The sequence below is a fragment of the Aegilops tauschii genome, chromosome 7 (assembly GCF_002575655.3).
Source record: "Aegilops tauschii subsp. strangulata cultivar AL8/78 chromosome 7, Aet v6.0, whole genome shotgun sequence".
NCBI lineage: Eukaryota > Viridiplantae > Streptophyta > Magnoliopsida > Poales > Poaceae > Aegilops > Aegilops tauschii.
In genome coordinates, this window is record NC_053041.3 from 524,309,485 (window position 1) to 524,333,241 (window position 23,757).

The 23,757-nt window shown below is 47.2% G+C and overlaps 1 protein-coding gene and 1 long non-coding RNA gene across 3 annotated transcripts; both read left to right on the forward strand.

The window, feature by feature from the left end:
- The first annotated feature begins 21,463 nt into the window (after nt 1-21,463).
- On the forward strand, nt 21,464-22,018 carry LOC141027718 (uncharacterized). The gene is made up of 2 exons (XR_012189518.1): nt 21,464-21,721; nt 21,823-22,018. It is a non-coding gene; the product is annotated as an uncharacterized lncRNA (long non-coding RNA).
- A 243-nt stretch (nt 22,019-22,261) lies between these two features.
- Nucleotides 22,262-23,513, forward strand: LOC109778763 (uncharacterized). 2 transcript variants are annotated; one of them, XM_020337342.4, is made up of 4 exons: nt 22,262-22,533; nt 22,705-22,752; nt 22,924-23,081; nt 23,167-23,513. In XM_020337342.4, exons 1-4 carry the CDS (start codon nt 22,293-22,295, stop codon nt 23,269-23,271), a joined length of 552 nt encoding a protein of 183 aa, XP_020192931.1. In that variant the 5' UTR covers nt 22,262-22,292; the 3' UTR covers nt 23,272-23,513. The 2 variants fall into 2 exon arrangements, with proteins under 2 accessions (XP_020192931.1, XP_020192930.1); XM_020337341.4 differs by having other exon boundaries at nt 22,263-22,533; nt 22,705-22,755.
- The last annotated feature ends 244 nt before the right edge of the window (nt 23,514-23,757 follow it).

Consider the following 23,757-nt stretch of genomic DNA (forward strand, 5'->3'; position numbering starts at 1 on the left):
CCCCATTGAAGTCCTCAAGCGGACATTTTTCCTCAGCTGATGAAAAGGGCAAGGCCGCTGCTGTTATTGATGAAGGCAATCGTCCATTGGATGGTCAGTTTCGCAAAGCTGCATCTTACTCCACCAATGATGACTCTGCTACTCATGACTCTGCCGCTAATGCTTCTAAGCCAAATCCTCAAGCCACAACTCCAAGAGTAATGACTTATCGTGAGCTTCTTCTTAGTCTTCACTAGAAGGTGGATCGAAACCACAAATGGGTTAAGCGTCAGTTTGGTTGCATTCTTCATAACATGACTGCTACACACAATGCAGTGAAGAAAAACCATTACTACCTCCATGAAGTCTTCAGTCGCACCTGGGCTGTTCTGTCACATCTGTATGGTGAAGAAGATCTGAAGCAAATGGGTCTCAAGGAGGACTTTGACTAGTCTGCACCTCCAGCGAAGAAATTCAAGAAGGTCAAGGTTCCTTCCTTGGTGGCCAGCTCCTATTCTTCATCGCGCGAAACCGATGAGCATGAAGACTTGGACGACACCGCGGCAGGCCCTACTACAACAACCGACCCCAACAATGGTGGCGCTCCTCCATCAACTTGATATTCTTCAGGGGCGTTGGTCCTCATTTTTCAATCCTTTTGGTCATTCGATGACAAAGGGGGAGAAATTTGAGTTAGTCTTCAAGCGGGTCTACATATATGGGCATTTTTTGCTAAGTTACAACTCTCGTTCTTTTTGAAGACTTTGCTGGATCGAGTTGTAATCTTAAACCCTATGGTGGTCTGATACTTTTGCTGTGTTATTCTGCATGCTTATTCCTCATTAATATTAATGCACGCATGCTGAATTACATCAGTCACCATATTTCATCATGCATTTCAAATTCTTCATATCATATGTTAAATGCGTGTATGAATTACAAGATATAGGGGGAGATCTCCATGATTCTACTCTTCAAGTGTGCATTGCTTGAAAAGCAAATTCCTCACTATGCACATATTCAGGGGGAGTTCTTCTATATCTTGCAATCAAATTCCTCAATATCAGTATTTACACTTCATATGTTTATTCCCGTTGAAAACTTAACCTATATTGTCATCAATAACCAAAAAGGGGGAGATTTTAAGTGCATCTAGTGCCCCTTAGTGATTTTGGCGTATTGAAGACTTATAGGTTAAGGGACTGATGCATTTGTGAGTGTACACAAGTCTATAAGTCTATGAGGAGTTTGATATTTACAGAGAAAGTCGACCCCTAAAAATGAAATTCTTCGACTGAAGACTTTGGATTTCTGAAGACTTTCTGAAGACTTTGAAAGTGAAGAAATTGGTGTGACCTTGAAGACTTGGTAGTCATTCGAGGAACATGAAGCATGAAGACTTTTGTTTTCGTAGTTTCATTTTCTCTTTCTTGAGTCATAGGAAACACCATACAGTTAAAGGGGGTCGAGGAAATACTAAGTTAAAATTTCCATGTGATGCTCAACTCAAAATCCTACACCTACCAATCCCTTCGAGTGAAGCCATTGGAAATCTCATACAGTTCAGTCAATTTCTTCAGTGACAGAGACGAAGTTCTTCTGGTCTCTGAGGAATTTGTTCCGAGTGAGGAGTTAGGAATTCGTCAGTGCGGATTGCCTACAAGTGAGGAACATGATGGCCCTGAGGAATTTGATAGTCAAATTTCCGACCGTTGCTGTGCTACGCGCTAGCTGTCCCAAAATATCTACCCACCTAATGGTCGTATCATTGAAGGGCATTTATGTCTTATCATGTCGGGCTGCTCCCTAGGCTATAAATAGCCGCCCCCTACAACCACTGGCTGGTTGGCTGCTCCGAGAGAAACTGACACTTGCCATTTGAGAGCATCCCATCCTCCGAGGACTTTGAGCGAAAATCATCAAGTGAGGAAAACCCAAACACCTACAAACCCAAAGTGATTGAGCATCACTAAAGAGATTGATCCTGCGTGGATCTGATGCTTGTTACCTTTGAAGACTGTGCATCTTCCAGACGGTTAGGCATCATGGTCTAGAGCATCCAAGAGGAAAATCGCCGAGTGACCGAGTTTGTGAAGGTTTGGAAGTCACCTGAAGACTTACCACGAGTGATTGGGCGAGGTCTGTGTGACCTTAGCTCAAGGAGAATACGGTGAGGATTGTGTGTACGGGACTGTGTCTCCTCAGGTTTAAATACCTAGCCGCTCCAACCAGACGTACAACTGTCACAGCAGTTGGAACTGGTCTACCAAATCATAGTCTTCACCAAGCCTACTGGTTCTATTTCCTCAACTCTTTCATTTCCTCATTACTGTGTTGTGTGCTTGTTCATATATGTTTGAAGACTTTGACTGAAGAATTTCTCAATTTCCTCAGTTCAATTTCTTCAGTCTGTTTGTCTTCGTCCTGTGTTATCCTGTGTTTACGCTTTCCATACTCTGTGCTTGTTTTCATTTCATCATGATGATCATGTTTATGTTCTGCCATGTTTGCATCTGAGTACTTATTCCGCTGCAAGTAGTTCTTCGCTTGCGAATTTTCTCACCCTGAAATTCCTCAGTGAGAATTCATAAAAATCGCCTATTCACCCCCCCTCTAGTCGATATAACACACTTTCAATGCTGGATAGCGGTCGACGTGTGGAGTAATAGTAGTAGATGCTGGCAGGAGTCGGTCTACTAATCTTGAACGTGATGCCTATGTAATGATCATTGCCTGGATATCGTCATAATATTTGAAGTTCTATCAATTGCCCAACAGTAATTTGTTTACCCACTGTTGCTATTTTTCTCGAGAGAAGCCACTAGTGAAACCTACGGCCCCCGGGTCTTTCCTCTCATATATTTGCCTTGCGATCTACTTTTCCTTTGCATTTTTATTCATATCTATTAAACCAAAAATACAAAAATACCTTGCTGCATTTTATCTTTATTTATTTTATTTGGCGTTCGATCTATCAATCTACTACAATTTACCTCACGTCCACTTGCCTATCTTGAGGCGCCGTACCCCAGAAGGGATTGACAACCCCTTTAACTCGTCGGGTTGTGAGGTGTTGTTGTTAGTGTGCAGGTGCTGTTTACGTTGTGTTGCTTGGTTCTCCTACTGGTTCGATACCTTGGTTTCATAACTGAGGGAAATACTTACCTTCGCTGTGCTACATCATCCCTCCCTCTCCGGGGAAATACCGACGTAGTTCCAGCTGCCATCACCATCTTGGCGGCTCACACCTTCCGGGTCCTGTTTTCACCGCCAAGTTCTGGGCCTTCAACAGGCCCACCTTGTAAGCCGCCACCAGTCTTCATCTTTCATCTTCTTGGTCTTATTCGGGCCTTCACTTATGAGTCGCCAACGATGTAACACGGCCCCTCCTGGGCGGGTCACACCTCGGGGTTATATCCCCAACATTAGGCCCCAGATTGATTTGAACTTGTTCATGTCTATCTTCACTGCTTTTGGTTGGCGAGTCTCCTTTTCCAATATTTAACTTTGAACGAATCATTGTAACCCACTATGACGTCATGCAAAATAAATCAACAAAAAACCCATGACATGACAACGGATATTTTTACATTAATTAGCCGTCCGAGAATCGAGGCACCTCCAGTGTTGAGATAATCATGATGTCTCCTCGATTTTCGCGCCTGCCATTTCACTGTTTCACTCTTTCCATTATAAATAGGCACGAGAGGGTTCCTTTTTAATTTTTACCCCCTTCGCCTCCACTTCTTCTTCCTCCTCGCGACCGTCGCCGCATAAGAGCTCCGCCGCTTCGGCCGTTCTTCACCAGCGGGTCACGACGCCGTTCACTGCTGGAAACCATCGGCGACTCAATTCGACGGCTGTAACTTCGACTTGGGCGAGGGGTCGAATGAACATGCTCACGACTGTATGAATAATCCGCGTGTTGTGCAACAACTGTCTGAAGAAGCTCCACCGCGTTCCGGGTCTCCACTGCAACTGGAGACTCGCCCTCGATCGGAATAGCCGCTAGTCGTGTTGCTGCTGGTATCATATTATCCACTGGGTTAGAGTAATGACTAGATGGTGTTGAGACCGTCGTGGCGGGTTTTGATCCCTACGGGGCGGGTCTGGCAAGCGAGGTTGAGCCGCCGCCCCGCTCCCTGGTACCTCTGTGGCCCGGGTGGTACCTGGCGGCGGGTTACTTGGTCCTGCCCCAGGTGTGTTGAGAATATTCCGTGCCCCATATTGCAAAGGCAAACGGCTTTGGTGTCTCCTTCGAAGAACTGCGTTAGAGGCGTTTTGATCCAAGTTTAAGCGAAAAGCCTCTGCCATGATACGCTATGACTCCGCGTCCAGCTAGGCTCGTTCCTCTGCCATCCTGATGTTCTCTGCATTAAGAACCTCCCGGGCTTTGGCCACCTCATCCCACACCTTTGCAACCTCTGCATTATGCTGTGCTTGATTCGCCACAGTGGCCTCTGTTGCTAACAGAGTCGCCAAAGTACCCAAGAGTTCAGATAAAACTTGAGTCGGCCGCTGAACTGAGCCGCCGATCCTAGCTGTTGCAGCGGTAGTCGATCCAGACGCCATAGCCGCTGTTGTTGACGAGTTGAGGGCCGGCCCAGTGCCAGCCATGAAGAGCGCAGCCCTGGAGGGCGGTTCATAGGGGTCCGGAATATTGTTACCATCAGAGTAGCCCCCAAGCCCGCCATCTTGAAGCTGGTAGATGGATTTCGTGTCTCCGATTGAGGACTCATCACCTGAGTAGATGGTCGTCTCTCCTCCAGATTCGGAGCCTTCTGCAAGCTCCATGCCTTGCATGAAAACCACAAAAACGCGCTTTCGGCCGGGTTAAACCCTGCGAGTTGCGCATGCCGGGCCGGCTCGACGGTGTCGGTGCAGATGTTCGGCTCAGGCTCTGACTCGCCGATCTTGCCAATATAGATGTGAATTCCGCCAAAGGGGACCCGGTACCCGTACTCGATTGAATCGACCTCGAGGCCCCAGCCCGCATCGTCGATGTAGAGCTTTCCGTGGCAATTCTTAGCCATCCGGCCCACGGTGTATCCCTTGATACCTGGGAAATTTCCCTTCAAGAACTTGAAACCACCGTGCTCTAGCCCCATTGTGGGTGCCAACTGTCGTGGTTTTGTCATGGCAGATGTCCTTGTGAAAGGACTTAGGTATGGAGCCATCACAACATAGGTTAACTTGAAGGGGTTGAGCGGGACGAAAAGACACAAGGTTTACCCAGGTTCGGCCCCTCACAACGAGGTAAAAGCCTACGTCCTGCTTCGAGTTGTATTGATTGAATATCGATTACAAGGGAGAGGAAACACTTGACCTAGCTCTCGATTGGTTGTTTCTTGAGTTAACCTGCCCAGGGTCTCGCCTTTATATACATAGGTCGAAGCCCTGAGCTTACAAGAGTCCAAGTCGGATCACAGAACATGACCAACTCGGTTTCTAAGTCGCCCTGCCTTGCCAGGAAAGTCGCCATCGTGGCGGCTCACACCTCCCGGGTCATGTTTTCACCGACAGGTTCAGGGCCTTCAACGGGCCCACCTTGTAAGCCGCCACCAGTCTTCATCTTTCATCTTCTTGGGCTTATTCGAGCCTTCACTTATCAGTCGCCAATGATGTAACCCGGCCCCTCCTGGGCGGGTCACACCTTGGGGTTATATCCCCAACAGATCTCATTGGTACTCTTGATGTGGAAGAAAAGGCGAGAGAAAAAGACACACATGCTCGAGGTATTGAGGGAGGATTTAGTGCCAATCTGGTATGGAGGAAAAACTTCCAGCCCCACAAGTTCAAGAATAAGGGCAAGTTTGATGGTAAAGCAAAGTTTGATGGGAAGAACAAGGATGTACGGCACACCAACTTCAAGAAGAAGAATGACAAGAAGAAAGGTTTTTGCCATGTGTGCGGAGATCCTAATCATTGGGCTCCTAGTTGCCCTAACCGTTATGACAAGCGTCATCTTGGGAAAGGGGCAAGACCGCTAATGTTGTCATTGGTGACATTGACATGAAGGATGCCAGACTGTAGGGACTTCCACAGTGCTGATGGGCAACGGTTCCAGTCCTTCTGTTCGTGGTGTTGCCACGGTCAATCTGAAGTTTACTTCATGGAAGATCGTGTGGCTGAAGAACGTGCATTATGTCCCCTCCGTCAATAAAAATCTTGTTAGCAGATCTCTTCTGTGTAGAGATGGCTGCAAGCTTGTCTTTGAGTCGAATAAATTTGTAATATCCAAGTATGGAACTTTTGTTGGTAAAGGCTATGAGTCATGAGGCCTGTTCCATTTATCCTTGTCAGATGTTTGCAATAAAGTTGTTAATCATTTTTGCAATAATAGTGAATCAAATGTATGGTATTCACGTCTTTGTCATGTTAACTTTGGTTGCATGTCGCGGCTGGCTAAGTTGAACTTAATCCCTAGTTTCACCACTGTCAAGGGATTTAAGTGTCAAGTTTGTGTGCAAGCTAAGTAACCTCGTAAGTCTTATACGACTGTGGAAACAAGAAATCTTGCACTACTAGAGCTCATACATTCAGATCTTTGTGAAATGAATGGTGTTTTGACAAAAGGTGGAAAGAAATATTTCATGACGTTAATTGATGACTCCACTAGATACTGCCATGTGTATCTTCTGAAATCTAAGGATGAGACTTTGAACTTTTTCAAAATCTATAAAGCCGAAGTGGAAAACCAACTTGATCGAAAGATCAAGACGCTTAGGTCCAATCATGGTGGAGAGTATTTTTCCAACGAGTTTGATTATTTTTATGCGGAACATGATATAATCCATGAGAGGACGCCTCCCTATTCACCTCAGTCAAATGGGGTAGCCGAAAGAAAGAACCGTACTCTAACTGCTTTGGTTAATGCCATGTTAGAAACATCGGGTCTCTCCAAGGCATGGTGGGGGGAGGCGATATTGACTGCATGTCATGTACTAAACCGAGTTCCTACAAAGAACAAAGAGATAACTCCATTCGAGGAATGGGAGAAGAAAATGTTAAAACTCTGTTACCTACAAACCTGGGGTTGTTTGGCGAAAGTCAATGTGCCAATTCCAAAGAAGTGCAAGCTTGGACCAAAAACAGTGGATTGTGTTTTCCTAGGATATGCTTTTCATAGCATTGGCTATAGATTCTTGGTTGTAAAATCTGAGGTATCTAACATGCATGTTGGTACAATCAGGGAGTCGAATGATGCGACTTTCTTTGAAGATATCTTCCCCATGAAGGATATGGCTAGCTCGTGAAATTAGGAGATGCCTAGTTCATCGAATCAGGAATTAGTTACAATTACTGAGCCTACCATTTCGATGGAACACTTTAAAAATCCTGTGGAGGAGAACAATGAAGTTCCTACTCGGAGCAAGAGACAGAGGACTGAAAAGTCCTTTGGTGATGATTTTCTTATGTATCTCATAGATGACACTCCCAGTTCTATTTCAGAGGCCTATGCATCTGAAGATGCCGACTACTGGAAGGAAGCGGTCCGTAGTGAGATGGATTCCATCTTGGCAAATGAAACTTGGGATATTACTTATCGTCCTTATGGGTGCAAACCTATAGGGTGCAAATGGGTATTCAAGAAGAATCTTAGGTCTGATGGTACTATTGAGAAGTACAAGGCACGGCTCGTGGCCAAGGGTTATACTCTAAAGGAAGGTGAAGACTTCTTTGATACTTACTCACATGTGGTTCGACTGACCACTATTCGAGTACTACTTTCACTAGCTGCCTCAAATGGTCTTCTTGTTCATCAAATGGATGTTAAGACTACTTTCCAAAATGGAGAGTTGGGCGAGGAAATTTATATGGAACAACCAGATGGGTTTGTAGTAGATGGTCAGGAAGGAAAAGTGTGCAAGTTGCCGAAGTCTTTGTATGGACTTAAGCAAGCACCCAAACAGTTGCATGAGAAGTTTGAAAGAACTTTAACAGCTACAGGCTTTGCTGTAAACAAAGCTGACAAATGTGTGTACTATCGCCATGGTGGGGGCGAGGGAGTTATCCTTTGCTTGTATGTTGATGATATATTGATTTTTGGAACAAATCTAAATGTTATTAAGGAGGTCAAGAATTTTCTATCTCGTTGTTTTGAGATGAAGGATTTAGGAGTGGCTGATGTTATTCTGAACATCAAGCTCTTGAGAGATGATGGTGGTGGGATTACATTGCTTCAATCTCACTATGTGGAAAAGATCTTAAGTCGCTTTGGCTACAGTGACGGCAAGCCCTCTCCAACACCATATGATGCTAGCGTGTTATCTCGAAAGAATCAAAGAATTGCTAAAGATCAATTGAAATATTCTCAGATTATTGGTTCGCTTATGTAGTTAGCCAATGCTCCAAGACCTGACATCTCTTTTGCTGTTAGCAAACTGAGCCGGTTTGTCTCAAAACCAGGAGATGTGCATTGGAAAGCTCTAGAGAGAGTTATGCGTTACTTGAAAGGCACTACAAGTTATGGAATACACTACACTGGGTACCCAAAGGTACTGGAAGGGTATAGTGACTCAAATTGGATCTCTGATGCTGATGAGATAAAGGCCACGAGCGGATATGTATTCACTCATGGAGGTGGCACCGTTTCTTGGAAGTCTTTCAAGCAGACCATCTTAACGAGGTTAACAATGGAAGCAGAACTCAAATCACTAGATATAGCCACGGTCGAAGCAGATTGGCTTTGTCAGCTCTTGAATGACTTTCCGGTTGTTGAGAAACCTGCATCGGGTATCCTTATGAACTGCGATAACCAAACTGTAATCACTATAGTGAGCAACTCAAAGGATAACATGAAGTCATCAAGACATGTTCAGAGAAGGTTAAAGTCTGTCAGGAAAATGAAAAACTCCGTATTTATTGCATTGGATTATATCCAAACGTCTAAAAATCTAGCAGATCCTTTTACTAAGGGTCTATCACGTAATGTGATAGATAATGCATCGAAGGAGATGGGTATGAGACCCACAATATGAGTTGTTCATAGTGGTAACCTAGTCTATGCATGTGATCGGAGATCCCGTGAATTAGATTTGGAAGACAAGTTGTTGGTCAACTGAGAGGAGAGTATCTGTTGGGGATATAACTACTAGGTATGACCCGCCCAGGAGGGGCCGGGTCATGCCATTGGCGGCTTAGCGATGAAGAGGCCTGACAAGGTCCAGAAAGATATGAAGATGGCGGTTCATCGAGCAAGCCTATTGAAGGCCCAAGACCCGGAGGCGACCTGAGGCCCAATGGGATGAGCCGCTATATGTTAACTTGATCTGTAAGGCAAGCTTAGTTAGAAACCGAGCCGGTCACGTTTGTGTGAGCCGGGCGGGACTCTGTAAGCTGTCGGGCATCAACTTGTATATAAAGGGGTGACCCGGCAGCAGGTTAACTCAAGAAAACAACTGATCGAGAACTAGGTCAAGCGTATTCGCTCCCTGGTAATCGAAACCCAAGAAATACAACCAAAAGCAGGAGTAGCCTTTTACCTCATTGAGAGGGGCCGAACCTGGGTAAACTCTCTGTGTCCTTTGTCTCCTTCAACCCCTTCAAGCCAACCTAGTCGCGATGGCTCCACACCTAAGTCCTTTTGCTAGCGCATCTGTCGTGTTAAGTCCACAATAGTTGGCGCCCACCATGGGCCAGTACACGGTGGTTTCGAGTTCTTGAAGGGCAGATTCTCAAGGATCAAGGGATACGCCCTGGGCCGGATGACCAAGAGTCGCTCCAGCAGGCTCTACATCGATGACGTTGGCTGGGGTCCCGAGGCCGACTCAATTGAGTACGGGTACCGGGTCCCCTTCGGCGGGTTCCACGTCTTCATCAGCAAGATCGGTGAGTCGGAGCCTGAGCCGGACACCTGCACCAACATCATCGAGACGGCTCAGCGTGCACGACCCACCAAGGTTCAAACCGCCGTGTAGTACGCCTTTGTTGGTTTCATCCACGGGGCGGATCTTGAGGAAGGATCTGTGTCCGGTGGAGAGACGACCATCTATTCTAATGGTGAGTCCTCAACCGGTGAAACCGATTCAATGTATCAACTGCAAGATGATGGCGGGCTTGGGGGCTATTCCGATGGCAACATTATTCCGATCTTTATGAGCCGCCAGATAGAGTCGTGATCTTCATGGAAGGCATGCAACCGGTACAGAATTCATCAACCATGGCGGCTATGACTTCCAGCTCAACAGCCGCGGCAACAACCGGGGCGAGTAGCTCTGTGCGCCCGCTGGCTCAAGTTTTACCCGAGATCTTGGAGGCTTTGGCGACATTATTAGTTGCAGACGTAACACCGGAGAATCAAGCATAACATAAGGTGGATGTTGTGAAACTGCTAGATGAGATAGCTCAGGCCAAGGAGGAGTTTAATGCTGAGCACGCTAGGATGGTGACAGAACGAGCCACCCTGGATGCTGCGTCATAACGGATTCAAGCAGAAAATTTCCGGTTAAGCTTGGATCAGAATGTGTCTAACGCCATTCTGCGAAGGAGGCACCAGAGCCGCTTACCTTTGGAGTACGATGTGAGGAATCTTTTCAACATGCCTGGGGCCGGACCTAGTAACCAGCGTGAGGTAAACCGGGCTGTTGAGGACAACATGATTGCTGCGGCGTCATGACTGGCGGCTCTTCTCGTTGAAGGCGAGTCTCCTACCGCAATGGAGATACGAAGGGCCGGGGAGCTTCTTCAGACAGCAGTAGCTCAGCAGGCGGCATACTCATACAGTCGTGATTGGATTCATTCGACTACATGCCCCAGTCGGAGTTATAGCCGGCATATTGAATCGCCGGTGGTTTCGAGCAGTGAGCGGCGCCATAACCAGCCTCACGGGCGTGACCCGCCACATGCTGATAACCATGCTCAGGTTTTGGTGGATCAGGCCAGGGCACGTCGGGAGGCTGAGCTGGTGGCTCAGTTAGCAGCTCATCAGCGACTTCAGCATAACTCGTCGGTGTCCATAGAAGCTGGGATAACCTCAAGGACCCTGGGTGTGCCGTGTCTGGTGCCGGCTTTGCGTAATGAGCACCTGCCCAAGGATTTTAAGGGTCCCCGCAAGGTGCCCAATTACACAGCGGATCAACCCCCGGCGGCTTGGATTGAGAGCTGTGAGCTAGCCATGGAGATGTTGGACGTCAATGACGCTGTGTGCGCTAAGTATTTCACCATGAGGTTGGATGGGCCGGCTCGCACCTGGCTAAAAGGACCGCTTCCTAACTCCATCCGATCATGGGCTGAATTGAAGACGCGCTTTATTTAGAATTTCAAGGACACATGCAAGCAACTCATGTCGATTCTTGATTTAGACACTTGTAAAAAATCCAGGGTGAGGGCGAGTCAACTACCCACTGGGTACGCCGGATCTCGACTATTATCCACTCCTCGGACAGTATCAACGCCGGCTCAGCCGTCTTGATTTTGGAGAAGAATTGCCGGTTCCTTCCCCTCAAGCAGAAGCTGGGTGGCTTAAGCGCCACTGCAATGATATGGGAGAGCTCATGGTGGCTATCGTAGAATACGCCAACTCTGATAGCACTAAGGACCTTGAGTCTGATGAGGAGAAGGTTGGCAAGGGGAAGAAAAATGGCAATGCAAAGGGACAACAGCATAATGCGGTGGGTCGAGGTAATAACGGTAAGCGCAAGCAAACTGATGGTGGTTCAGATTTTGTGGCTAATACCAATACGCAGAATAATAATCAGCGTCGTAAGGGGAAATCATCAAATCCCCGGTTTGGCGGGCCAAAGTTCAACCTTGAAGCGATAATGAATCAGCCTTGCCCAAAGCACGGTTCCCAAGATAAGCGAGCCACTCATCTATGTAAAGATTGCTTCATCATGAGGGAGTATAGAAATTCCAGCTTTTATCAGGACAATCATGGGCCACAGGGCGGGTCAAGATCCGGCCCTCGCGGGCCCGGCTTTGGAGGTGGCGGCTCAAACTCTGGGTTTCAAGGCCAGGGTAATCAAGCCGGTTTTAATCAGCAATCCAGCCAAGACAATCAGCAGCAGCAGTCCGGTTATCAGAGTAATCCAAAGTAGCTGAATAGTGGCCAGTATCATGTCTTTACCACAAGTTTATGGAAGCGGGACCAGAAGGTTCATAAACGAGCGGTGAGCGCGGTTGAGCCGGCAGTCCCTCGATACTTGCGATGGTTCGAGCATCCCATTGTATGGAGCCGTGAGGATCACCCGCCCCGGGTTGACAACCCGGGTCAACTGGCATTGGTGGTTGCTCCTCAAGTTGGAGGATACAAGTTCACAAAGGTGCTTATGGATGGAGGCAACAGTATCAATATTCTTTACTATGATACTTTTCACCGTATGAATTTGACTGACAAAGATCTTAAGTCGTCTTCTACTGTTTTTCATGGGGTGGTGCCTGGTAAGTCGACATATCCAGTAGGTAAGATAGCCTTGGAAGTGGCTTTTGGTGATGAGCATCATTATAGGACGGAGACATTGTCTTTTGAGATGGTCAAGATCAAGAGCCCTTATCATGCCTTGTTTGGGCGGCCGGCTTATGCCAAATTTATGGCACGACCTTGTTATGTTTATCTACAGCTTAAAATGCCAGGTCATAAGGGTACCATCATAGTTCATGGTGACAGGAAGATAGCTTTGGAGTGTGAAGAGGGTGATGCTGCCTATGCTGAGTCTGTTTGTACAAAAGAGGAGTTGAAGTTCTACAAAGATAATGTTGACCCGACGGATATGACCCCTTTGAAGAAGCCAACCACAGAGCATGACCCTTTGTTGTAGTTTAAGTCGGCAGATGACACCAAGCAGGTCGACTGTGTTCCTGGCGACTCATCCAAATAGTTCAGAGTCAGTGCCAATATGGATCCGAAATAGGAAAGCGCACTCATCGAGTTCATCCGTGAGAACTGGGACATCTTTGTATGGAAACCTTCAGACATGCCAGGTGTACCGAGGGAACTCGCTGAGCACACTCTTAACGTTGATCCAAAATTTAAACCGATCAAGCAATTCCTTCGTCGTTTTAATGAAGAGAGGCGCAAGGCCATTGGTGAAGAAGTGGCTCGGCTCTTGGCGGACGATTTTATTATTGAAGTTTTTCATCCTGAATGGTTGGCTAACCCGGTGCTAGTACTTAAGAAGAACGACACCTGGCGCATCTGTGTGGATTACACAGACCTTAACAAGGCCTGTCCGGTTGATCCTTTTGCTCTCCCTCGTATTGATCAGATTATTGATGCTACGGTGGGTTGTGAGCGTTTGAGTTTTTTGGATGCTTATTCTGGTTATCATCAGATCAAGATGGCAGTTAAGGGCCAGGAGAAAACATCTTTCATCACTCCCTTTGGAGCCTTCTGCTATGTGTCTATGCCTTTTGGGCTCAAGAGTGCCCAGGCGATTTATCAGCGGTGTGTTCAGAATTGCCTCCACAACCAGATTGGACGCAATGTTCATGCGTATGTGGATGATATTGTTGTGAAATCTAGGAAGAAGGAGACCTTATTGGATGATTTGAAGGAGACCTTTGACGACCTCCAGGTCTACAAGATGATGCTTAACCCTGCCAAATGTGTCTTTGGTGTGCCAGCAGGCAAGCTGTTGGGTTTTTTGGTTTCTAAGAGAGGCATTGAAGCTAACCCGGAGAAAATCAAGGCTATCACTTCTTTGGCTAAACTGGCATGTATCAATGACGTCCAGCGTTTTGGCGGGTCGTATTGCGGCTTTGAGCCGGTTTGTAAGCCGCTTGGGGGAAAAGGCTATCCCTCTATACTAGATGATGAAGAAAACAGATCACTTTGTCTGGAGTGATGCTGCAAATCAGGCGTTCGAGGCGCTTAAAAAGCAGTTGGCTGAGCCGCCGGTTCTTGCAGCTCCCATTGATAAGGAGCCCTTGCTCTTATATGTGGCTGCTAACAGCAGAGCCGTTAGCGTAGCGGTTGTGGAAAGGAAGGAGTCAGGAAAAGAATATCCAGTTCAAAGGCTAGTTTACTATGTCAGTGAGGTATTAATTGAATCTAAGCAAAGTACCCACATTGGCAGAAGCTAGTTTATGGAGTGTTCATGGCTAGTCGTAAGTTGAAGCAGTATTTCCTTGGTCATCCCATCACTGTGGTCAGTTATGCTCCTTTAGGGGATATTATTCAAAATAGAGAAGCTACAAGCCGGGTGGCCAAGTGGGCTACTGAACTTGGACCCCATGGTTTAAAGTATATGCCTCTGATAGCTATCAAGTCTCAGGCCCTCGTGGATTTCATCAATGATTGGACAGAGTTGCAGATGCCTGAGGAGAAGCCTGATAATACATATTGGACTATTCATTTTGATGGATCCAGACAGTTGGAAGGCTCGGGGGCTGGAGTTATTTTGACTTCCCCACGAGGTGATAAGTTTTGTTATATTTTAAGGCTGACATTTCCTTGTACTAATAATGCAGCTGAGTATGAGGCCTTGCTCCATGGTCTTCGGATGGCCAAGGAAATGAACTTAAGCCAGGTCAGGTGCTTTGGCGATTCAGATCTGGTGGCTCAGCAAGTCTCAGGAACTTGGGATTCCAAAGACCCACACATGGCGGCTTATCGACGGGCGGTTGATGCTATTGCTGGTCACTTCAAGGGTTCTCAAGTGGAACATGTTGATCGCAGGAAAAATGAGGCGGCTGATGCTTTAAGTCGGCTGGGATCTCAGCGTAAGCCAGTACCACCTAATGTTTTTCTTAATATTCTGAATAACCGTTCAGTTAAATTGCCTACGGAGGAGGATCTTGCTATCCCTAACCCGGAGGCACAGTTGGTGGCGGCGCTCCATGCTATTCCTGATTGGACAGTTCCGTATTTGGCTTATATGACCCGGGGTGAGTTACCTGAGGATGAAACTTTGGCCAGGAAAATAACCCGGTGGTCTAAGTCAATGACCATTGTCGATGACGAGTTACACCGATGCAGTGTCACAGGGGTGTTTTAGCAATGTATCTCTCCTTAAGAAGGCCGTGAAATTCTAAGTGAGATTCATGAAGGTGATTGTGGCCATCATGCCGGCTCTAAGTCTCTTGTAGCTAAAGCTTTTCATCATGGGTTTTATTGGCTGACGGCTCATGCTGATGCAGAGGATCTGGTTAGCAAGTGCGACGGTTGTCGGAAATTTTCCAGACGAGCTCATGTGCCAGCTCAAGAATTGAGGATGATTCCAATCACTTGGCCGTTGCGGTCTGGGGGCTGGATATGGTTGGACCTTTCAAGAGATCCAAGGACAAAAAGACCCACCTTTTGGTGGCGGTTGACAAATTTACAAAATGGGTTGAGGCAGAGCCGGTCAGCAAGTGTGACGCGGCAATGGCATTTCAATTCCTTAAAAAGGCGATTTTTCGTTTTGGCTACCCTCATAGCATCATAACTGATAATGGTACTAACCTGTCCAAGGGTGCTATGAAAGAATTCTGTCAACAAGAACATATTCGCCTTGACGTCTCAATAGTGGCTCACCCCCAGTCCAATGGTCAAGCCGAAAGGGCCAATCAAGAAATCTTGAGAGGTATAAAACCCCGGCTTATGGTCCCTTTGCAGAGGATGCCGGGTTGTTGGGTTGAGGAGTTACCCTCAGTGCTTTGGAGTATCAATAGTACCCCCAATAGATCCACAGGTTATACGCCTTTCTTCATGGTTTATGGAGTAGAGGCGGTTCTTCCTAGTGACATCTGTCATGACTCGCCCCGTGTGGCGGTTATGTTGAAGCTGATAATGAAAGGGCACGTCAGGATGATCTTGACCTCCTGGATGAGGAGCGTGACCTTGCGATGGCTCGTTCAACAATCTAGCAGCAAGATCTGCGTCGTTATCATAGTCGTCGGGTTAAAACCCGGACCTTTCAAGAAGCTGACTTGGTGCTCTGGCTCATCCATGATCAAACGGATATGCACAAGTTATCCCCACCTTGGGAAGGGTCGTTTGTGGTCAGCAAAAACTTGAACAACGGGTCATACTACCTCATTGATATTCGAGACCACAAGGACTCACGCACATCGGAGGAGGAGACCCTCCTGCCTTGGAACATTGCTCATCTTCGGCGTTATTACACTTGAGCCATTGGCTCTTGTGTTGTACATATTTTCATCAATGTATATATTATGATCAGTATAATATAGTCGGCATCCCGGATAATTCAGGGCCTCTGTCGTTTCATTTCTGAGTATCTGAGTATATGAGAAGAGTTTTTCAGTGTTTACCTCAAAGCGCTTCTTCATCAGATTGGCTAAGCCAGCTTCAAAGTCACGGCTAGTATGAAGGCGCTTTAAATAACCCGCGTGAATCTCATGAGCATTGAACTGGGCATAACTTTCCAAGTTAAGCTTCCATTTGCCCTTGTCCGCAGCTGCAAATTCCTCCCTGGCGCTATGTTTTGCTAAGATATTGGGGTTTCCCGGCTATGCAAAACCAACCCTAGTGATAATGACATCTTCAACCTTCTCCTCAGCAGGCTTGGGGGGGGGGACTTGGTGGCTTAGCTTTGGCCGGGTTAACGTCCATGGAGTCTAGTGCGACATGGTGCTCTTCTGGCGGCGGATCATCAATGGCTGCTTCAGAGGTTTGATGCAAAGATTCAGACATGGTCTGCTTCTCCGGCTCAGCGGTGTTGGTGTCATCGCCTGGCTTATTTATCTTCACCTTCTTGCTTAGCTTTACCACTGGCAATAAGACACAAAGATATTAGCATGATGATTTACAAAGGGTTTAAAATCAAAGAAATTCAATGTTGTTACCTAGGGGCGACTTTGAAGAGGGGGCTCTGAGTCCCAGTGGAGTCACCAGATGAGGAGTGAGAAGTTCCCTGATAGTTTGAATCAGAAGGGTTAAGAGGTTGTCAAATAAGACCCGCCTTCGGAAAATCTAAGTCGGAAATCTGTGAAACCTCTGCTCGGCGCTTGTGAGGAATCAGCGTGTCGGGTAAGCCGGAGGAGAGATTCCCACCGCCACTGTTCTGGGTCATGCGGCGAACTTCGTGCTGCTGTTTCTTCAAAATAAAGTTGGGATCCAAGTAAGCTAAAGGGTGAGAAGACCTTACTTTCCGGCTTGCTCGACGAAATTTTTGTCTTGGCAGAGGTTCTGAGTCGGAGGAAAGGATAGTTACCTCTTCACCATCTGCATGGCCGGCTTCCGCGTCATCCTGATGGCAATCAGTGTCAATAATATGTACAAAAAATGAGCCAAGAGAATCAAGTTCTACCTCTGACTCATCATCGTTTAGTGCAAAAAGTTCTGATGTGTTTGCCTTCTTCTTGGCGGGTTTCTTGGAAGCTTTCGTCTTATCTCTTGTTTTTCGGGCCGGCTTATCTTGCAATTTCTTGCTCCAAAAGGGGGAATCATCCTGCAGAAGTCAATTAATGATGAGAAGACAGAGTGAGAAATAATGAGTTTGCAAAAATGGATTGAAAAATACTTACAGCTGGCGGCTTGTTGAGGGTGCAGAAGGGGTTCAGCCCCACTTTGCGACAAGTATCTAAACCCTCGTTGAGCAGAGTTTTAGTCATATCATTGATCTGTTTATCATCCAGACGGATTGGAGAGTAATGCAACGGATCTTTGACATCGCCGGTGTATTCACACATTAAAACGGATCGGCGGCTTAAGGGCAAGATTCTCCATGCGACCCAGCACCGGACTAAATCAACTCCATTCAATCCATTAGCCATTAAGGCTCTGATCTTTGAAAAGATGGGCATATATTTGGCCCGTTCTTCTGTGCTGGTCCGTTCTGGCAGGGGATGTCTGTTGCTAAGCCGGTTTTCACGATAACCCGACAGAGGATTTTCGCCTTCTGGAGAGGTGTCTTTGCAGTAGAACCAGGTCTGGTTCCAGTCCTTAGGATGGCTGGGAGGTGCGGCTGCTTTCCGCCTCTGAATTGAAATGCCACCTAGTTCTAGGCTGGGCCCATCCGTGAACAATTCTACAGTGGGCTCCTGTTGAAGATACACTTCGCAGAAGACTTGGAAGTTGCAGATGTTTGAAATAGAGTTGGGCCCAATATCTTGCGGATGGAGTTGGAAGAAATGCAACACATCACGAAAGAATTTTGAGCTAGGTGGAGTGAACCCCCGGAGCATATGATCAGTAAAAACTACAACTTCGCCTTCTTTTGGGTCAGGGGTGGTCTCGGTTCCTGGGACTCTCTAGTGGATAACGTTCTTTGTGGCTAAGACGCCCACCTGAACATGTTCGTTCAACGTCTGCCCGGTAACCCGGGAGGCGACCCAGTTGCATGAAGTGACGGTTTTGGTCATTTTGTTGATGAAAGCATAGAAAGGAAAATATTGCCGGATTAAGTTTATGCTATTAAGCCGTCCAGTGATCAAAAAGTAAGTGTGTTATGCAAGGCCAATTCGTATGCAGATAATACGTGTTATAAAAGTTGGCATGATTAAACCGGACAACGATGCCGGGTTATACAAATTCTGAACATATACTGACAGCTTAAAGAGGGGCTAATGGTGTCTGGTGGGTTACGGCCTATCTTATAAGCCGCCCGCATGGCCGCAGTTCACAAGTATCTGACCTAGGGGTGAAATTTTGCTAAGTGCTGAACAGACAGGTTTCACAGATCAGTTCTATTATTTTGGATCTACAGTAGTTCAGAAAATAAAATAAATCCTAAACCTAAGTTGGCGGCAGCAAAAGAACTCATGTGCTCAGATGGGATCTTGTACAGAGGGGGTATTTTCTGTGATTGAAAAGGGCTAAAACTACTACCGCACAACTTTAGTGTTGTGTTCAGATCCAAATACGCGATCTAAAGAGAAAAGTGAAGAACAGTGAACATCGGAAGTAAAATGTATATAAAGGGGTGACCCGGCAGCGGGTTAACTCAAGAAAACAATTGATCGAGAACCAGGTCAAGCGTATTCGCTCCCTGGTAATCGAAACCCAAGCAATACAACCAAAAGTAGGAGTAGGCTTTTACCTCATTGAGAGGGGCCGAACCTGGGTAAACTCTCTGTGTCCTTTGTCTCGTTCAACCCCTTCAAGCTAACCTAGTCGCGATGGCTCCACACCTAAGTCCTTTTGCTAGGGCATCTGCTGTGTTAAGTCCACGACACTATCCTTACTATTAACAATACCACTCCATAAAGATGCAATACTCTCCTAATCTGCATGGTAGGTTGATGTATATCTTAATGTGTTCTATGTGGCTCATCTAAGCAGAGATGTTGTCCTACAGAACATCTTTTGAAGAACACACCTATATGAGTCTGGTTGTTAAACGTCGCAATCTATGAGAGTAGGGTGCTCTCTAGTAAACTCATGAAAGGTCTCAGAGTATGACACATAAGATCCACCCACGGGGAAGTCCCACGATAGCCTAGTATCGGTCAAGGCTTTGTGTGAAGCTAGATCCGCAGAAAACTTGTTGTTCAAGGCCTAGTCCACTATTGAAATTGCTTACTAGTGTAGCATAGAGTTCTAGGTGGAATTTCAACTTAACAGTCTCCACTGCAGTACCGGTATATAAAACAGTGTTTTGGAAACCAAAGGCAATTTTTGTGTGCCTCTGAGATCTGATGGGGGATTGCTGGAATTTAGTCTATTGTGGGAAATCCTAATAGCAATTTCAGAAATTCCTAATAAATCCTAGAGGGCCACTTAGCCCATTCATCCAAGGCAAGGGGTGCTACTAAAGTTTAGTCCCACATTGCTAGTTTGGTAGGAGTTGGACCTCCTTATGAGGGGGTTGTTTCCCCACATGTATGAGCATGACAACAATAGGGCCATTCACGCGCGCTCCTCCTCCGCCACCCGCCTCGTCACGATGCGCCGCGCCGCGGGTTGCGGAAATGAGCCGAGCCGATGTCTTCGCTTCGTCTCCCTCTTTTGCTTCACCTCCGTAGCAGCCTGTTCGCCTCCTTCTCTTGTGCTTATAAAAGAGAGGTTGCTCCTCTCCAGAGAGACACACCAGAACATCATCTTCCTCTCACCATCGAGTTCCAACCTCCGAGCTACTGCAAGGTTCTTCCCCATCCAGGTTTGCGGCGTGCACCACAAGCCAGGAGAAGGGTGATAAAGTTTTTGGGGAGCGCTCTGCGGGACTACTGACCGGTTCATCACGGACGCTCCGGACACCGACGACCACTTCCCCAACGACGACTTCTTCCGCGATGTCGACCCCAAGACCAATGCTTCAGCCGCTATTCCGTATGTTCTCATGTTCTCTGTGTTTGAGATCCTGCAACAGTTTCTCCTTCTAGTATTTTCCCTACAAATGTTTTATTCTAGTTCACATGTGCAGATGTTATTTGCCTTCTCTCTTTTAGATTACATGACTTGTTTCATCTCTACTATAATAGTCATGTTTTATCTACTATTTCTGTTAATAAAATTATATGGTAAATTGCTCATATTTTCAACAGTACCTTCCCACCATCAGGTACAATTAGCTCTTCCTTCTCCTGATGCTCTTCTTCAGGTTCATGTCAAAATTCTGCATCATCGTGTTTGTGAGCGATGACATCATATCATTATGCAAGTGCTCGTTCAATGGAGTTGCACGGATGCTTCTGCTGCTACCTTGGAAGATTTGGACTATCTTCGTCGGCAGTTCCCTCGATCAGTGGCTTGGGGAAAGCCGGTTCTGAAGGAGGGGGCATTGTCAAGGGCGACAGTATTAGCGGGAATCCAAATTCAAGTAATGGGCCAGTGGCGCGACCCAGAAAAGAGGCGCAACTTCTAGCCGGCTTGCAGGTTGTGAATTACATGGTAACATTTTTTCATATATATAGTTCGTAAAAAAAGACGTAGGGTTTGAAACTTGGCGAGGAAGAAATGGGCAAATGGCCATTTGGCCGGCCTGTAAAGTTGTAATTTTGAATCAAAAATGCTACATCCACGTAAACCTACGAAAGTCTTACGTAATATTCCTAACTAACTCTTCTTCCCCCCTTGATTTTCAAGGGGGTGGGCTCCTTCCTCCCCTAATCTTCAATCCTAATCCTCCACCTGGTAATTACGTTAATCAGGTAAACAAATTTTCATAAGTTTAGCATTACTAATTTTGAATTGTATAGAGGTGAGGGAGGTTGGGTGGAATTCCTGTGCAATAAACCCTACTTCGGCCATGAATTCGAGCTTCGTGGTCTAGTTTGTGCTCCAAATGAGGACGGCGCTGACAGTTTTGCCCTCCCCTTCTTCCTTTTTCCATCCGACAGTGAGCTTGAAAAAACTTGAAAGCTTTCTCTGGTGCCAGACCAGTAACAGTGTAGCACGAGGCACCCATGCAGTGCACGGCTTAAGTTTCACCACCTGCCGACTGCCGTGTTAAAAAAATAGTTTCACCATCTGCTTAGCCACGCACTGACGCACGCATCTCGCCCTCAGCTCTCATGGCACCCCAGCAGCAACTCCTCCTGCTGCTCCTCCTCCTGGCCACGCCGTTGCCGCGGCCGGCCGCCGCCGCCGACGGGGCCGCTGGGCAACCGCCACTGGTGCATCCGTTCTTCTACTACTCTCCGCCGCCGCCGTCGGCGCTTCCTCTCACCGTCCCGCCGCCGACGCCGACACCGTGCAGCTGCGGGCAGATGCCGCCGCCCACGGCTGCTTGCAACTGCGGGAGGATGCCGCCGCCTGGGATCGGCCGCCGCAGCCCGCCGGCCGGGCGCCAGGGGCTCCATTCCGGGTCCCACGCGCAGACCGGAGTGCAGCTCCATCCCCGGATGCTCTGCGCTGTCGCCGCCGCACTTCTTCTATGGTGGTGTTAGCCACTCGCTGCTGTGCCACTCAGATCTGTATGTGCGTACTACTGTGCTATGCCATTACTACTTGCATGTTTGTTTAGGACAGGGGAATTTCATAGATTTCTGCGAGGATTATATTGTACTATGTTCTTGCAGTGCACTCAAATTCCGATGTGGGTTCGATTAATCTCTCCGCCATATGTATGGATTCGGTTGTTGCAATCCGCATTTGATGTAATTTGATGACTGAAGAGGGTGTTGATGGCATGTATGCTCTGTATCAACTTTGTGTTTGTAAAAGGTGGCCTGCATTTTCGCATGCGCAAATGCATGGTTACAACTTGTTTGCCTACTTTTCCTTTGTATGAAGAACACCACTAGAGCACCCGGACACGCTGGCATCCGCCCGGTTCTTGGAGACAGAGAGATTGTTTGGCGGAAGCTTGAGGCTTCAATGGTGTTATAAGCTTGGGGTCTTGTTCTGGTTCACTGGTTGTAACTTTACTGCTGTATTTCAGTCTGGATGTGTTCTTGCCGTGCCTGTAAAATGTACTGTTAACATTGTATTAATGTTAAGCCCTGGCGGAAGGTGGTGGAATTAAGCCGAGTTGTGCCTTTCCGATTGAATGAAGGGGAAATATCTGATGTGCTATATGCAGGCCAGGCACTGCTTGAACGTGCGGCTCCCGTCGGTCGACCTCGTATCGATAAGGTGTGTGTCTACAAGGAAGTGGCTTAGAAGCTGCTCCTCTCCTCCCCCTCCTCCTCCTCCCTTCCCCACCTCACCGACTACCAGCCATCCAGCCATGGCTCAGCTCCTCCCTCTTTCCTCCGCTGCTCCCAGCTTCCGTCTCGCCGCGACGCCAGGTAGCCATACTCACTCGCCTCTCCCTTTCTCTGCTCTCGCTTGCCAGGGCAGATTCCTGGCACAAAAATCCTTTTACCCGCGTGTTGGAAACTGAAGTAGCGTCGTAAAACCCCGTGCCTTCTTGAGCTAGCTCCCTCTCCCTAACTAGCTTTGCAATCCTCTCCGTGCAGGCAATGGCGTCCCCCGGTTGTCCGTGACGTCGGCCCGCTCTGCTGCTCGTGGTAGTAATTTAAGCTAGATCCTCCATTACTCTCTTCAGCAATTTTCCGTTCCCTTTAGTTTATTCTTGTACGGCCGTCTTAAATTGTGTAGCAATTTCACTAGTCCATGTCGCCCAGAGCTGGCGTTTCGTCAAATTTCTGCTTACTACTTACCTCTGTACTTGGTAGTGAGCAGGAGGAGCATGAGGCCCAAGTCCCTGAGCGTGAGGTGTGAGCAGGGGTCCAAGGGCGGCCCCGGGCTGGACGTGTGGCTCAGCCGCGGCGCCATGCTCGCCTTCTTCGGGGCGGTCGGCGTGGAGCTCACCACCGGCAAAGGGGTGCTTCAGGTTCAGCAGCTCGCGTGCCTGCTCTCTTTCCCTGTTTGATGGTCAAAAACGGAAGCGTGACTAGCGTTGCTTTGCTTCTCTGCAGAACGTAGGGCTGATGGCGCCGCTGCCGGCGTTGGCGCTGGGGCTCACCGGAGTGGTCGGGGTCGTCACCGCATTTATCATCTTCCAGTCGGGATCGTCGGATTGATCAATCGCTCCATGTTAATTTGCGCTGATGTGAGGAAGGAAAAAAAAAATATCTCGAGTTGTCTTTCTTGCTTCCCGAAGGCGTCTATCAATTACTCTCGTTCAGTGGCAGGCATGGCACATTTTGTATTAGCATCTAGCGTATTAAGTGTTACTATAACTTAATAATCGCCATTGTAAATTGTTGATTTTTTGTATTATGTATAAGAAAAATTATAACGCAGGGAATTTTAACTGGGATTATTAGAGCTCGTATGTAATTCAATCATATGATTTCTTTGATTTACCTATCACCCTGAACTTATTAAATATCATTTCCTATATTTCCTTGGCTTGCAAGAATCTATGAAAAATGATTATTCCCTTAGCCTTTTCAAAAAGTTTGATCCTGATGATTTGTCCTTTTGGAAATCGATTCCTTAAGTTAGCAAATCAGGTGGTATCCTTATGTTCTGCAGTAGGTATTTAAGCCCAAAAGTTGTATCTC

What these genes read in the sequence shown, in the direction of transcription:
- LOC109778763 (XM_020337341.4), top strand. Translation starts at nt 22,293, where the DNA reads ATGAAGGGGAAATATCTGATGTGCTATATGCAGGCCAGGCACTGCTTG. An exon ending in CCGTCTCGCCGCGACGCCAG is followed by an intron (nt 22,534 to 22,704) that starts GTAGCCATACTC and finishes CTCTCCGTGCAG; the next exon opens with GCAATGGCGTCCCCCGGTTG. An exon ending in GGCCCGCTCTGCTGCTCGTG is followed by an intron (nt 22,756 to 22,923) that starts GTAGTAATTTAA and finishes TGTACTTGGTAG; the next exon opens with TGAGCAGGAGGAGCATGAGG.